Source organism: Setaria italica, chromosome IV (assembly GCF_000263155.2).
Source record: "Setaria italica strain Yugu1 chromosome IV, Setaria_italica_v2.0, whole genome shotgun sequence".
NCBI classification, from domain to species: Eukaryota; Viridiplantae; Streptophyta; class Magnoliopsida; order Poales; family Poaceae; genus Setaria; species Setaria italica.
The window spans coordinates 8,481,351-8,495,344 of record NC_028453.1 but is presented as its reverse complement, the minus strand read 5'-3'; the positions used below and the strand labels follow the sequence as shown (position 1 = coordinate 8,495,344).

Genomic DNA, 13,994 nt, shown 5'->3' with positions numbered 1-13,994 from the left:
GAGGAGAACAGCGCACAGTCAACGCCTGATGGCCGTGGCTGCTGATGCCGAAAGAAGCCCCATACCATACACCCTCCAAGGCCGACAGACATGATGGAAACCGGACGGGGAGAAACCTTCTGCGCAAAGCCCAAATATTTTAGCCCAATAATGCGTGCATAAGTGCACCATAGATAGCAGTGTACCAGCGAGACACACTTGATGCATCGCATCGCAAGCTACTGTGTTTAGTGGTATGTGGCTGGCACTGTTTAGTTGCAGGATTTGTTCAGGCATGCATCTGATCTGGCATCTCCTGCACAGAGCATGGCACAGGCGCGCCCCGGGAGGCTGTAGCAGGTCAACCGATTGCTATTAGGAACTGTCACGTGAAGCCATATTATCACGCAGCACAGTGATTAAAAGATACTGCTCCCTCAATTCCAAATTGCAGGTCGTTTTGACTTTTCTAAGTTCATAAATATTATTACGCACCTAGATACACTATATCTAGATGCGTAATAAAAAAATTAAAACGACCTATAATTTGAAACGTAGGAAGTACTATTCTTTTTTATCAACTTGATGATTTTTTTTAAGAGTAGTTCAGGAGGGGCTGCCCCCTAGGCTTGATGATCCGTTGAACCCGGCTTGTGCCCTTTTCTTTTTTCTGGCGAGGGAGGGAAATGAGGAAGGGCGTTCGTGTCTGTGTCTCCTCTCGTGCGCAAGCACAATGCTGTCCAGCGTTTGCAGGCCTGCACAAACGAGAGCACGACATGTGGCCTGCCCAACAGGCCAACATATTGACAGGTCTGCTTATTCGAAAGCATGAAGGAACAGCTCGTAATCCGATCAGTCGTTGGATTGGATCCTGAACTGACGATCCAAACAAGTCCTCGATCGGCGAGTGCGCAGCGACAGTAGTAGGTCAAAAACATTGCGGGCTGACCTGGTACAGTCATAATTCCAACCTCATTCAGCTTTCCCCTTCCGTTCACCCATTCCCTCGCCTTGTCGTCGTCCTGGACCCTGTACAGAGCCACAGTGACGCAGCGACCGATCGAGCAATGCGCACGCGAATAATCCTCGTGTCACTCACTCGATCGCGGCCGCGACCACCGGGCGGAAGGGAAAGGAGAAGCTACCCGCTGCCGCCGCGATCGTGTTGACCCATCGCGCGGCCCCCGGACGATACGATCGATTGCCGTCGCGACGCCGGCCGCTGCCGGGTCAAAACCGATCAGACCAGCTCGCGACGGCACGCCCGCGCGCACTGCCGCCGCGGTGGTGCGCGCGGCCGATCGCGAGGTCTCCCGCGAGGCCATGTTTTTTCCCGGGCGGGGCAGTGCCACTGTGCCAGGGCGTGCATCTCCCGTCGCTCTCGGTCGCCGACTCCGACCCAAATATTCTCGGAGAGGGAGAGGAGCGGTGCCCCATGGCTGTGGGCTCGAGCGCGCCTTCCCACTTGCCGCTGCTCCCCCCACTTTGCCGGTTGCGCTGTGCGGCTCGCGTGGCTCCTCGCCGTGCCAATGCGAAAACGGGAAAAGATCAAAAGAAACAATGAATTTTATCATGCATGAATCTTTTCTCTATTCTTGGAGATATATTATTTATCGGTATTTTTCTCTCTTTTTCGAGATGTATCACTAATCGATCTTTTCTCTCCTTTTCGAGATGAACTGCAACTGTCGCGCTTCATCATGTGCATCACGTAGTGCTAACCTACTCATGCTGCCGGCCGGGTGCATGAAGATGCAGGCTAATTCGGGAAAGGTTAAAGAGATGGGTCTCTTCGGAGATGAAGTTGGAGCCAGCAAACAATTGCTGCACACATGTGGCTGTGTGCGTTGACTCAGATTTCTAGTTGGGGCGAAGCTGAACTAAGATTGGATCATCTGTTGCAACTGTTCGTTCAGGATAAGTATAATCAACAAAAACAGATTCTTTTATAGGATAATTAAAAATCTCAACTCCCATTGATGGACGAACTTGTGTTAGCTTAGTTGTCCTCCTCCTCCATTACCTGGTTCGTCCATGTCGTATCCAGGACAGAATCGAAAGGAATGTACGTGGCCTCTGAAAAACCGAAGACAAATCCACGAGGAGCACGTGAAAACCCAAAAATTCCATGTTGGGTGTGGCCATGTGTTTCCTGTTCCCTCGCCATCATGCCGTGGAAAAAAGCAGGTAGCTAGGGGCACTCGATCGGAAGCAAAGGTCGTCAAGATGACGCATCCTGAATCGAAGTCTTCTTCGTACCATACAGGGCCATAGTAACAAGTGGAATCGTCGTATAGAAAAGCACTAGCCATATCGTAAAATCAGTCCAAACAATCCAGATCGTAAACTCAAACTCCCTCTATCATTTAATATTTGACATTGGATAGCTCAAGACATTTGACATTGGTTAAGCTCAATTTGACATCGGGTAGAGAACAGAGGTAGTATAATGTGATAAAAAAATGTGATAAAAGAAAAAACTAGCATCGAGATTCTCAATCATGCTAGCGTGGCAGAGTCCAGTGCACAAGCTGCACATGCATGGATCATCTGATCCCACCTGAGACCAACATGCCAGCCGCATCCGAGCCGCTCGTCAGTGGGGGAGCGAAGAAAGTAGGTGAGAAGGAAAGCTCTGGGAGCTTACGTGCCTGTCGATCTACTATACTTTCTCCGTCTGACGGGGAAATGAGCTACTACAAAGCTCCAAACGACAGTAATCTGACCGCAGAAAGGCGGCGTCTTGCATCGGGCGAAAGAACGCCCGCCGTCGACCCGTTGTTTTCCTCCGATCCCCCACAAGAAAACAGGCGAATAATAATGCCCCCGTCGTGTCGCGATACTGCCATCCGCCGGAAAACACGCCACCGGACCACCTGACGAATGGTGATGACCGATCAGCCACGCACGCCGGGCTCCGGCGCGGCCCCTCCGCGCGCGCGCGGTCGTCGACGGCGACTGCAGCGTGAGCAGGCACTTGCACTTCACCCAGGCCGGGGTTCCGGAGATCTTTTCACCGTGTGATGACGCCCTCGGACATGTTCGTCGTCTCTTTCGTCCAGCCTTTTTTCTTCCAAGCTAGCCACTGCTGGTGTCAGTCAGAGTTAACCTTGCAACCACCGGTGGAAAAGTGAGCATTAGTTCCGGTTAGAAAGATGTATAGATCTCGAAAATCCAACGGGAACTAATCTGTCGAGACTAAATGTACCCCTCTTTAGTCCCATATATTTCATCCGAGACTAAAATCCTCTTTTAGTTCTAGTTGGTGTTACCAACCGGAACTAAAAATGTTAAAAAAATAAAAAAAATGGGCCACCCCGCCGTCTTGCCTATTCCCACCGCGGCCTTGCAGCTCCACCTCGACCACCGCACCACCTCCTCAAGCTCGCCCGCTAGGCCTAAGTCCGCTGGCGCCGCGCCAGCTCGGCCCGCCCGCCCACGCCGCTCGTGCCCCTTGCCGCTCCGCCTAGAAGAAAGGGAGAGGAGGAGGAGACAAGATAAGGAAGAAAAGAAAGGGTGCACAAGATAAAGAAGAGAGGGAGAGGAGGAGAGAAGATAAGGTGGAGGGGGGGGGCTAAAAGCCCTGGTTGGTGAGACGAGGCGACTAAAGCGCCCTTAGTCCCGGTTGGTGTTTTCAACTGGGACTAAACGCCTCAGTAGATTCCCTCATCCCACACGCTGTTACTGTTGGATTGTAAGCATGTCACAGCCCATGGGCCTGCCGTATTCGGCTCCCCATGTGGTCTATATGTATACAACTGTTGCTATTGAGGAATACATCGTGCATTATACAATCTATCATGGTATCACGCGAGTCGTTCCTACGACCCGCTTCCGCTCAACCCTAGCCGCCGCCAGGGCACCCGCTCGCCGGCTCCACCCACCCACGGCCACCCCGCTGAGCTCCTTGCCGGCCGATCCCCTCGCCTGCCGCTGAGCTACGCTCGCCAGGCCCCTCTCCTACTCTTCCTGCCGCCGATCCCCATCGCCAGGAACCCCAATGGCCGGTGACGCCGCCGCCGCCGCCGCCGCCGCTGCCGCCGAGCAGAAACAGCAAGAGGAGGCGGAGGCCCTCGACAAGGCCCTCACCGCCAAGGAGGCGGCAAACACCACCCTCCACGCCCAGGCGATCGCACTCCACAACATCAAGAGCGCGATCACCCTGGTGCTGGACAAGTCGTCCAACAACTACGGTCGGTGGCGGCCTCTCTTCTTGATTGTGCTCGGCAAGTACAATCTGAAGGAGCACGTCCTCACCGACATCGCCTACCCCGATCGCTCGGCATGGGCGACCATGGACAGCTGCGTCCTCACCTGGATCATCTGCACCGTCTCCAATGATCTGCAACAGTCCCTGCTGATCCGTGATCCCACTGCCCGATCTGCCTGGCTGTTCCTCGAAGACGAGTTCCTCGGCCAGCGCGAATCGCGTGCACTGCTGCTGGAGGCTGAGTTCCGTTCCTTCCGGCAAGGCGATCTCTCAGTGACCGATTATTGCCGTCGCCTTGAAACAATGGCGGCATCCCTCAAGGAGTTCGGTGATCCGATCGGCGACAGGCAGCTTGTCCTCACCCTGCTACGCGGCGTCAATGGGAAGTACCGGCACATGGTGTCCAACCTGAAGATGCGCGCGCCCTTCCCCACGTTCGCCGAGGCACGCACCCTGCTGCTCCTCGAAGAGATCGATGTCAACGACGTCCACGACGACGTCACTCCCGCACCGCCGTCGGAGACTCAGGCGCTGCTCGCGGCAAAACCACAGCCGCCACGCACTGGTTCTGGTGGTTCCGGTGTCCAGGGCAGTGGGACGGGCAACTCCAACAACTCCCGCAACCGCCGCAGGGGACGCGGCGGCAACGGCGGGACCAACAACGGCAAGGCGGGCGCCGGCCAGGGCGCCCCCAACGGCGCCGTGCAGGGCGCTGGACAGCCTGCTGTTCGGCCAGGACAGAACCCCTGGTCCGACACTCTCCAGCTCTGGCCACACGGCTTCGGCGGCCTTCCTGGACAGCAGCTGCAGCGACCCCATACATGCCGTTCGAGCAGCCCCAGCCGGCCCTCCACATGGCACCGTACCACGGAGGGTACTACCAGCTCCCACCACTGCCCCCTGGCTTCAGCTATGGCCCGGTGGCAGGCTCCTCGGCTTCCTCTTCGGCCGGCGCGATGCCGCAGTACGCGGCATGGAACCCCATGGCAGGTGGCTCCTTCGACCAAGCGTCCCTCGTCAACAACTTCAACACAATGACCTTGACGCCGCCGTCGACACCCACCGAGTGGTATGCTGACTCTGGTGCCGGTTCTCATATGACCGCCCACTCTGGTATTCTCTCGTCTCCTCGCTCACCCTCCTGGTCCGATCCTTCCTCTATTATTGTCGGTAATGGTGCTCTCCTACCCATCACCTCCACTGGCTCATACTCGTTTTCTACACCACAACGCCCTCTTGTTCTAAATAATGTTTTAGTGTCCCCTAGCATTATTAAGAACTTGATCTCTGTTCGTCGGTTCACCATTGATAACAATTGCTCTATCGAGTTTGACCCATTTGGCCTCTCTGTGAAGGATCTACAAACACGGAGCGTGATCGCCAGGTGCAATAGCACGGGGGATCTATACCCATTCTTCCCGTCCACCAGCAGCAGAACACCAGTCTTCGCAGCCACCTCTACACCCACCCTGTGGCATCGTCGTCTCGGCCACCTTGGTTCAGAAGCATTGTCCAAACTTATTAGCACCCAGGCTATTTCTTGTAATAAACCCAAACATGAACATATATGTCATGCTTGCCAGTTAGGGCGCCATGTTCGCCTCCCTTTCAGTTTATCTAGCTCTCGTGCTACTCATAAATTCGATTTAATACATTGTGACCTTTGGACCTCTCCTATTGCTAGCGTGTTTGGTTACAAATATTATCTCGTAATTATTGATGATTTTTCTCACTATGCTTGGACATTTCCGCTTCGCCTCAAATCCGATACATTTGCCACTATCTCTAATTTCTTTGCCTATGTTCGTACACAGTTTGGCACCATCGTGAAGGCCGTCCAGTGCGACAACGGTCGTGAGTTTGACAACTCTTCGGCCCGCACGTTCTTCCTCTCCCATGGTGTCCTCTTTCGTATGTCGTGCCCCTACACCTCCCAGCAGAATGGTAAAGCCGAGCGTGCCCTTCGCACCATTAACAACATTGTGCGCTCGCTTTTATTTCAGGCTAGTCTTCCACCCGTCTACTGGGCTGACTCCCTCCACACTGCCACATATCTTCTAAACCGTCACCCCACTAAGACTCTTGATGGCCTGACACCATTCTATGCTCTCTACGGCACACATCCCACTTATTCACATCTTCGTGTTTTTGGGTGTGCTTGTTATCCCAATTTATCATCCACCGCACTACATAAATTGGCCCCTCGTTCATCACTTTGTGTCTTCCTTGGCTACTCATCCGACCACAAGGGATATCGCTGCCTCGACTTACACTCCAACCGAATTATCATATCTCGGCATGTAGTGTTCGATGAATCCATGTTTCCCTTTTCAACGATGTCTACCTCTCCTTCGGATCCAGCCACTCTTGACTTCTTGAGCGAGGATGACTTTTCCACTATGCCCATCGGGCCTCGTTCTGTGGTTGTAGGTACCCCCCCTCGTGCGCCAACCCCCCCTGGCTCACCACCACCGGCCAGTGCGCCGCCCGCTGTTGAGCATGGCTCCAGCCCGGGCGGCTCGCTGGCACCCGCTGGAGCAGCCTCGGCAGCAGGTGGAGGAGCCACGGCTACCACTGGCACGTTGCCACCTGCCTAGGCACCTACGGCAGCATCACCTGGAGGTGGCTCGGCTGTAGCCAGCCCGCCACCGGCTGCACCAGCGCCTTCAACTACGATAGCGACACCCTCTGCTGCCCCTGCTGACACCTCGTCGCAGGTAGCTGCCAGTAGAGGGGGCCGCACGGCTTCTACCCTGCCCCAACTCATCGAGCCCGTGGTTAATGATCACGGCATGAGGACTCGGGGCAAGTCTGGTTTCCGCCAGCCAGTTGATCGTCTGAACCTGCACACGACAACGCTCTCGGCCGTTCCCAAGAGCTTTCGTTCCGCGCTCGCCGACCCTCACTGGAGAGCCGCGATGCAAGCAGAGTTCGACGCCCTCCTGGCAAATGACACATGGACCCTTGTGCCTCGTCCCTCTGGAGTGAACATCATCACCGGTAAATGGATTTTTCGTCATAAATTTTTGGCTGACGGTTCTCTTGATCGATACAAGGCAAGATGGGTTCTCAGAGGCTTCACTCAACGACCTGGTATTGACTACGAGGAGACTTTCAGTCCAGTTGTCAAACCGGCTACCGTCCGCGTTGTGCTCACACTTGCTCTATCGCGTTCTTGGCCCATTCATCAGCTGGACGTCAAGAATGCATTCCTCCATGGGATTTTGACAGAGATTGTGTATTGCCAGCAGCCAACCGGGTTTGTTGATTCTTCCAAGCCCGATTTTGTTTGCCGATTGAACAAGTCATTATATGGATTGAAGCAGGCTCCCCGAGCATGGCATAGTCGCTTTGCCAGTCACATCACCTCCCTTGGGTTTGTTGAGTCCAAAGCGGACACCTCCCTCTTCATATATCGGCGGGGTGCTGACACAGCCTTCTTGCTTCTCTATGTGGATGATATTGTTCTTACTGCTTCGTCACAGAGTTTCCTTCAGCGCATCATCGCAGCTCTGCAACGGGAATTCTCTATGACTGACATGGGTGCTCTCCACCATTTTCTGGGTGTCTCTGTTGATCGCCGCTCAGATGAGTTGTTCCTCTCTCAGAAGCAATACATGCTGGATATTCTGGACCGTGCTGGTATGCGTGACTGCAAGCCTTGCAGTACACCTGTTGATACTCATGCAAAGCTACCTGCTGATGGTGTTCCTGTGGCTGATTCTTCACATTATCGCAGTATCGCTGGTGCCCTTCAGTATCTCACCTTCACCCGTCCTGATATTGCCTATGCTGTTCAGCAAGTTTGTCTATATATGCATGATCCGAGAGAGCCTCATCTCGCTGCCATGAAGCGCATCCTGCGCTATATCCAGGGATCTTTGGAGCTTGGATTTCACCTACATCGCACCTCGCCTACTGATCTCACTGTGTACTCCGACGCCGATTGGGCTGGTTGCCCTGAGACTCGCCGATCTACTTCTGGCTATGGCGTTTTCTTGGGTGATAATTTGGTCTCATGGTCCTCCAAGCATCAGGGAATTGTGTCCAGATCTAGTGCAGAGGCTGAGTATCGCGCTGTTGCCAATGGGGTTGCAGAGGCGTGTTGGCTACGACAGCTTCTTCTTGAACTCCATTGCCCTCTTCGACGAGCTACAGTTGTGTATTGTGACAATGTCAGTGCCGTTTATTTATCCACCAACCCCGTTCAGCATCAGCGGACCAAACATGTGGAGATTGACCTACACTTTGTTCGTGACCGCGTGGCCCTTGGAGAAGTTCGAGTTCTACATGTCCCTACTACCTCACAGTATGCCGACATCTTCACCAAAGGGCTCCCGACGTCCGTCTTTGTTGAGTTTAGGTCCAGTCTTAATGTTCGCGGTGCTCCCAGTTCCGACTGCGGGGGAGTGTTGGATTGTAAGCGTGTCACAGCCCATGGGCCTGCCGTATCCGGCTCCCCATGTGGTCTATATGTATACAACTGTTGCTATTGAGGAATACATCGTGCATTATACAATCTATCAGTTACAACCGGGACTAAAAGGTCTCTTTTAGTCCCAATTGATATTATCAAACGGGACTAAAGCTCCCGTCGTCGGTAGCCGTCAGTGGTGACCCTTTGACCTGGGACAAAAGGCCCTTTAATCCCGGATCAAAAATGATCGGGACTAAGAACGCTGCACGGAAGGTTTCTTCCATGGTCTACCGGTGAACGATCGATCATACGCGCGTCGCGAAGTGGTTTGACAGCAGGCCGGTAGGCAGTAGCATAGGTCAGCGATGCCTAACAAATTTCCTCGATCGACTGGGCGTCGTCGTCGCCGTCGTCGTCCCATCCCGGTTCATCGATCATGCATGTCGACATTGCTCATTACGTCTACGAACGCACAGTGTACATTATCGGTCAGACATGGATATGGGATGAGTAGTGATTCGATGTGCACTTGGAACGGACAGGGTATTTCCGGAGGTACGTAGATTTAGTGCTCTGAAAGTTTTGCAGGTTTTACAGCCACGGAATTCAGCAGCGGTAATTGCGTGCCCGAGGCTTCAACTTCGGGCAGCCGTGCACGAGAGCACGCGTGCTCTACTACCACCGACCGGAGCTTACTTTTACTGACAGTAGCAAGAAAGCAACGTTGATGTCTACTAGCTGTGCTGTACAGGATCGGTAATGGACACTGTAGAGGGGCATACTGTGTAGTGCTGATGCATTTGGAGGCAGACGAAGTAAGCCATGGCGGTTGGCGAGGTGCCAAGAACAGCTAGCGATGGGATCTGTGGCACAAACGCATGTGGGGGCCGGCTGGGCGTGGTAGCTTCTATGTCAGGTGACTTCATCAAGTGTTTTCAGAGTTCGGTCTGATTTGAACCAGTCTTGTTCACTCAGGTGTTATCGAGTTAGGTTGGATTCCTTTCCGTGGTTGGTCGTTGGATGCAGTACAACCACTAAGCTGTGTGAATTGGCTTCGATTACGTCAGTAAATTAAGCTATGCTATTTAATCTAACGAAAACAATAAAATTCTAGCGGTATTTATGTTTTTTGTACCTCACATCTCACATGCATGTAGGGATTTTCGCTACTGCTCAAACATTATGACAAAATTAGGTGAGGTGGCATCCTAATTCCTAATTAGGTATAAGGAGCAAAAGTGAAGATCTCTAGAGGTAGCACCGTAGCAGACATACCCATTCATGCTATTTGCCATGATGGATTATTGGCAAACATTACATCATATTAAAGCAACTGGCTGTAATTATTTTTTTTCTCGAATGCACATGACGTTAGTACAACATGAGCTTCATAAGAGCAAGCTAACTGGAACAAAGTAACTATTCAACCTGAACGGCATTTTTTTCTTTTATGCAGGGAAGCTGCCTACACGATTTAACCAACACATTTCAAACGGTACAAATTCGAACCGGGAAAATGAATAACATAAACTATGACAAAATAGTGAAAATAGTGGAAGAATAACAAGAAATTTGTTACACTTGGCATCAGTCATATCACTTGTAATTTCACCTTGAAATAAACCTCGGTCACCAGAATTCCTTTCCAAATCAATCTTTATTAGGGTGATGGAGCTGCCAAAAAAACTGATATTAGGTCCTTATCAGGATTCCTTTTTAAGCAATTACGGCATTACGCTAATCGACTAGACAATCACTACTACTCTATGGCTTAGTTTTGTATAAGAGACATGCATTTTGATAACAACATATATAACAAGAAACTAAACTGAGGAATTACAATCAAACAAGTCTTGGTGTGTGGCCTCCCACGTCGCGTGTTGTGTAATTCAATTGTTTTCCTATTAGGTGGGCATGTTTGGGAAAAAGATGTTGAGCTCTCAAATAGGTGAAAAGCCATCTAGATCCATCTATCTGCAGGGTCATCTCTTGTGCTCGTCACTCATTTGTGTCAACAATCAATAATAGAAGAGAATGAAAGAGACAACTCTTCTGTGGTGGTGTCATGCCACAATGTCCCTACATCTTAAGAGGAATTGTCTTTTCCTTTTCAAGGGAAAATGTCAAGAAATCGAACTACTCGATATAAACATATGTGGCTTCCGAAATCTGAGTGCGTGTTTATATGTCGACTACGACTTGTGTTTATAACTTTGCTTCAGGACAAAGGGAAAAACTTATTACAATTGCCACTTGTTCCTCCAACCTCCACATGAAAATGTTTTTATGCTTTCACTTTATTGCACCTAGATGAACTCGATCAGCAGCATTTTGCATCAGGAACTTCCAGAGTTAAAATATCTGGTCATCACACCGGGTTACAGAAGTGATGGTGATGAAATTTACATGTCCACCATCACCTTTGTCCTTTGTCTAGATTACCCATATGCCTTTCCAATCACTTGGTCGGTGACATACACGTTTGACGTGCCATAATGTGCATACTTTATTCACTTGCTGCCAGTTGCTTGCCTTATGACATCAAAGCAACAAACCAAGATAGATCCACTGCATGCAGTCACTCGACGCAACAACAATACGGGCATCCTTCAGCCAGCCAGAAAAGGAAACCGATCGATGACTTGAAAACCGATCAGAAAGGGAAAATCATGTCTAATTAGACATAAGTTTCTTTAAAAAAGACTAATTAGACATAAGGATGCTGCCTACTTACTGACCAAAGAGAATATGCGGAAGTTTGAAATTCCAGCAAGAAACTTGCAAGTTTATCAATTAGTATCCAAGTAATTTTCCATTCAAGTTTCCCTTAACCAAAGGGCTGCTTCTTCTTTCTTCTTCCTCCCCCAACCACTAGATAAGATCCGGTACGGCCATTGAAGACAGCAGCAGGAGATCCGTTGTCCCGTATGAAGAACAGGTCAACAGGCTGGCACCCGGCACCGGTAAACAAGCTGTTTTCTAAGGTTCGTTCATCTCATCCATTCCAAGCAATCAATATGGAGAATGCAAACACAGGCCATCGGTCAAGGAACAGTAGCACTACGCTAGAGCTAGTACTTGCTGTAGACTTGCACAAGCTGCAGCAGTGGACCTTTATGGAGGAGTACACCAAAGTAACGCCATGAGAGGCAGCTTAGGTCCCTGTCCCCCTTTGCCTGCCGTCGCCAAGAGGGGCATGGCCACCGGCCACCCCAAGTGGATCGATCATTTCGGACGTAGCAAGCTGCTGCTCAGGCCTCAGGGACGGGATGCATGAACCTGAACGTCTCATAGCGTCCCGGCCTAGGCCCTACAGCCCTAGGCTGAAGAATTTTATGTACGTATACCTTCTTCAGAGCTGCCACTGCACTCTCTGAACAAAATGTCGTACACAGAGCTGAATGCGAGTTGGTTCATGGGATTGGACAGAAAAACCAAAGGACATACTGTACTGCAGCTGCATGAGTACACCGGTGCATAAGTGAGCATTAGTCCCTGTTGGAGAAACGCATAGGTTTGGAAAATCCAACCGGGACTAATCTTTCGAGACTAAAGACCCCTCTATTTAGTCCCAGGTATTAGTCTCGGTTAGTAGTACCAACCGGGACTAAAAATGTTAAAAAAATAAAAAAATGGGCCACCCCCGTCATCCTACCTGCCCCCGCTGCACCACGCCAGGCCCTCGCCCGCCGGCACCACGCCGGGTTGCGCCTGCTTGCTCGCCCGTGCCGCGTCGGGCCGCGCCGGCCGCCGTCACCCCCGCTGGAGGCCTGGTCACCACGCCGCGTTGGGCAGCGCCCCCCCCCCTGTGCCGGGCCCTTGCCGCGTTGGGCTGCTCTGCTCGCCCGCGCTGTGCCGCCCTCGCCAGGCCCTTGCCGTGTTGGGCGGCTCTGCCCGCCCGTGGCGCGCTGCCCTTGCCGGGCCATCTCGCGGGAAGGGAGCTAGGAGGAGGACGCCGGGGAGGCGGGGAGGAAAAGAGGGAGCAAAGGGGAGGAGGAGGTGGGGAGGAAGGGAGAAGAAGGAGAGGGTGGAGCGAGTTGAGGGAGAGGAGAGGAGCATATAAAGAAGAGAGAGAGGAGTCGGAGAGCTAAGATAAAGCTGCCGCCATGAATTAGTCCTGATCGGTGGCTCCAACCTTCTAAAAATGGTCCTTTTACCACCAACCGGAACTAATTCATTTTATCCCGGCTGGTGGCTCCAATCGGGATTAAAAGCTCTACTTTTGTCCCGGTTGGAATCACCAACTGGAATTAAAACGGCTCCAACAGACTACAAAATTTAGATCCGGGACTAAAACTACTTTAGTCCCGGATCAAAGATGATCATGACTAAAAATGTTGGATGGAAGATATTCTCTGCTAGTGGTACATGCTACTGGAGTCGTAAAAGGCTAGCAGCATTCAAGATCCGGCCTCTGGCCTTCTCCAATCTCCCAGAGGCCAGAGTCAGAGGCTGAAGATGTTGAATTGAAGTAGTAAACACGAGAACACGGCGACTTTACTCAGCTCTGAGGATACTTCGGTTAGCCGGCGCAGCTTGATTTCATTGCCATGTCCGTCTCTCTCGCTCGCTTTTTCTCCTAGCTTTGCTCGCTCACTGCGTCACTGCGTGCCATAGACCGGGGCCCTGTACCTGCAGCTGCTACAGTGCCACGGAACGGGGGCGGAGAAAAAACTGGCCGCGCCCGACGACGGTTACCGGGTTTGCTTCAGCGCTTCGTGGCCACCCAACCCCAACCCGACCTTCGCTTCGTCGCAACCTGACGAAGCAATGGTGGACGCGCACGCACGCGTTTGTCAACGGCGTGACGTGGCGGCTGGCCGGCGGTTGATGTCCGGTGACGGCGAAGCCGATCAATTACGGGGCCTGGGATGTGGAGTGGTTAGCGGCGGCATCCGTGCTCGCTTATTACCACAATTAGCACCAGGATCACGAGCCTAATTAATCCCCGGCTCCCCGCGATCCCTTTCCGGGGATTGAAGGATGCGCGGAAGAAGAAGAAGAACACGCTTGCTTTGCTTGCTTGCGTCGCTGCAAGCCACTCATCGCCCCCTCGCTCGGCAGATCGATCGCCCACGATGGAGCCACCGAGTAATTGCTCGAGATGACAAATGCATCGGTTTCACATTTTCCGGTTCCACCGCATTGATCTGGCTCGTGTCCACTCCACACCCTTCTTCCTTTCGATCTCCCACCTGGTGGCGATGGGAGTGGAGGAGTCAGTGGCGGCATGGGAGACTTCACTGCTGGGTCGCAGTCTCGCGGAGCCGTACGCGCGGTATGCTACTGCAGAGGCAGAGCAGAGGACACCGTACCTTCTCCCTGTACGTCGAGGTCGCCGTCTGACGACGGTACCCAAATCGATCCGGTCCAAAGTTATCAGAGCTT

At 52.3% G+C, this 13,994-nt stretch overlaps 1 protein-coding gene across 1 annotated transcript; it reads left to right on the top strand.

Moving 5' to 3' along the window:
* Nucleotides 1-3,979: 3,979 nt before the first annotated feature.
* On the top strand, nucleotides 3,980-6,197 carry LOC101766505. The gene is made up of 5 exons (XM_012845208.1): nucleotides 3,980-5,015; nucleotides 5,117-5,302; nucleotides 5,545-5,573; nucleotides 6,004-6,133; nucleotides 6,193-6,197. The coding sequence occupies exons 1-5, from the start codon at nucleotides 3,980-3,982 to the stop codon at nucleotides 6,195-6,197; spliced, it is 1,386 nt and encodes a 461-aa protein (XP_012700662.1).
* Nucleotides 6,198-13,994: the final 7,797 nt, after the last annotated feature.

Coding starts and splice junctions, on each gene's coding strand:
- LOC101766505 (XM_012845208.1), top strand. CDS start 3,980: ATGGCCGGTGACGCCGCCGCCGCCGCCGCCGCCGCTGCCGCCGAGCAG. Junction 5,016..5,116: donor GCAGCGACCCCATACATGCC/GTTCGAGCAGCC, acceptor GCCCGGTGGCAG/GCTCCTCGGCTTCCTCTTCG. Junction 5,303..5,544: donor TCATATGACCGCCCACTCTG/GTATTCTCTCGT, acceptor CTCTCTGTGAAG/GATCTACAAACACGGAGCGT.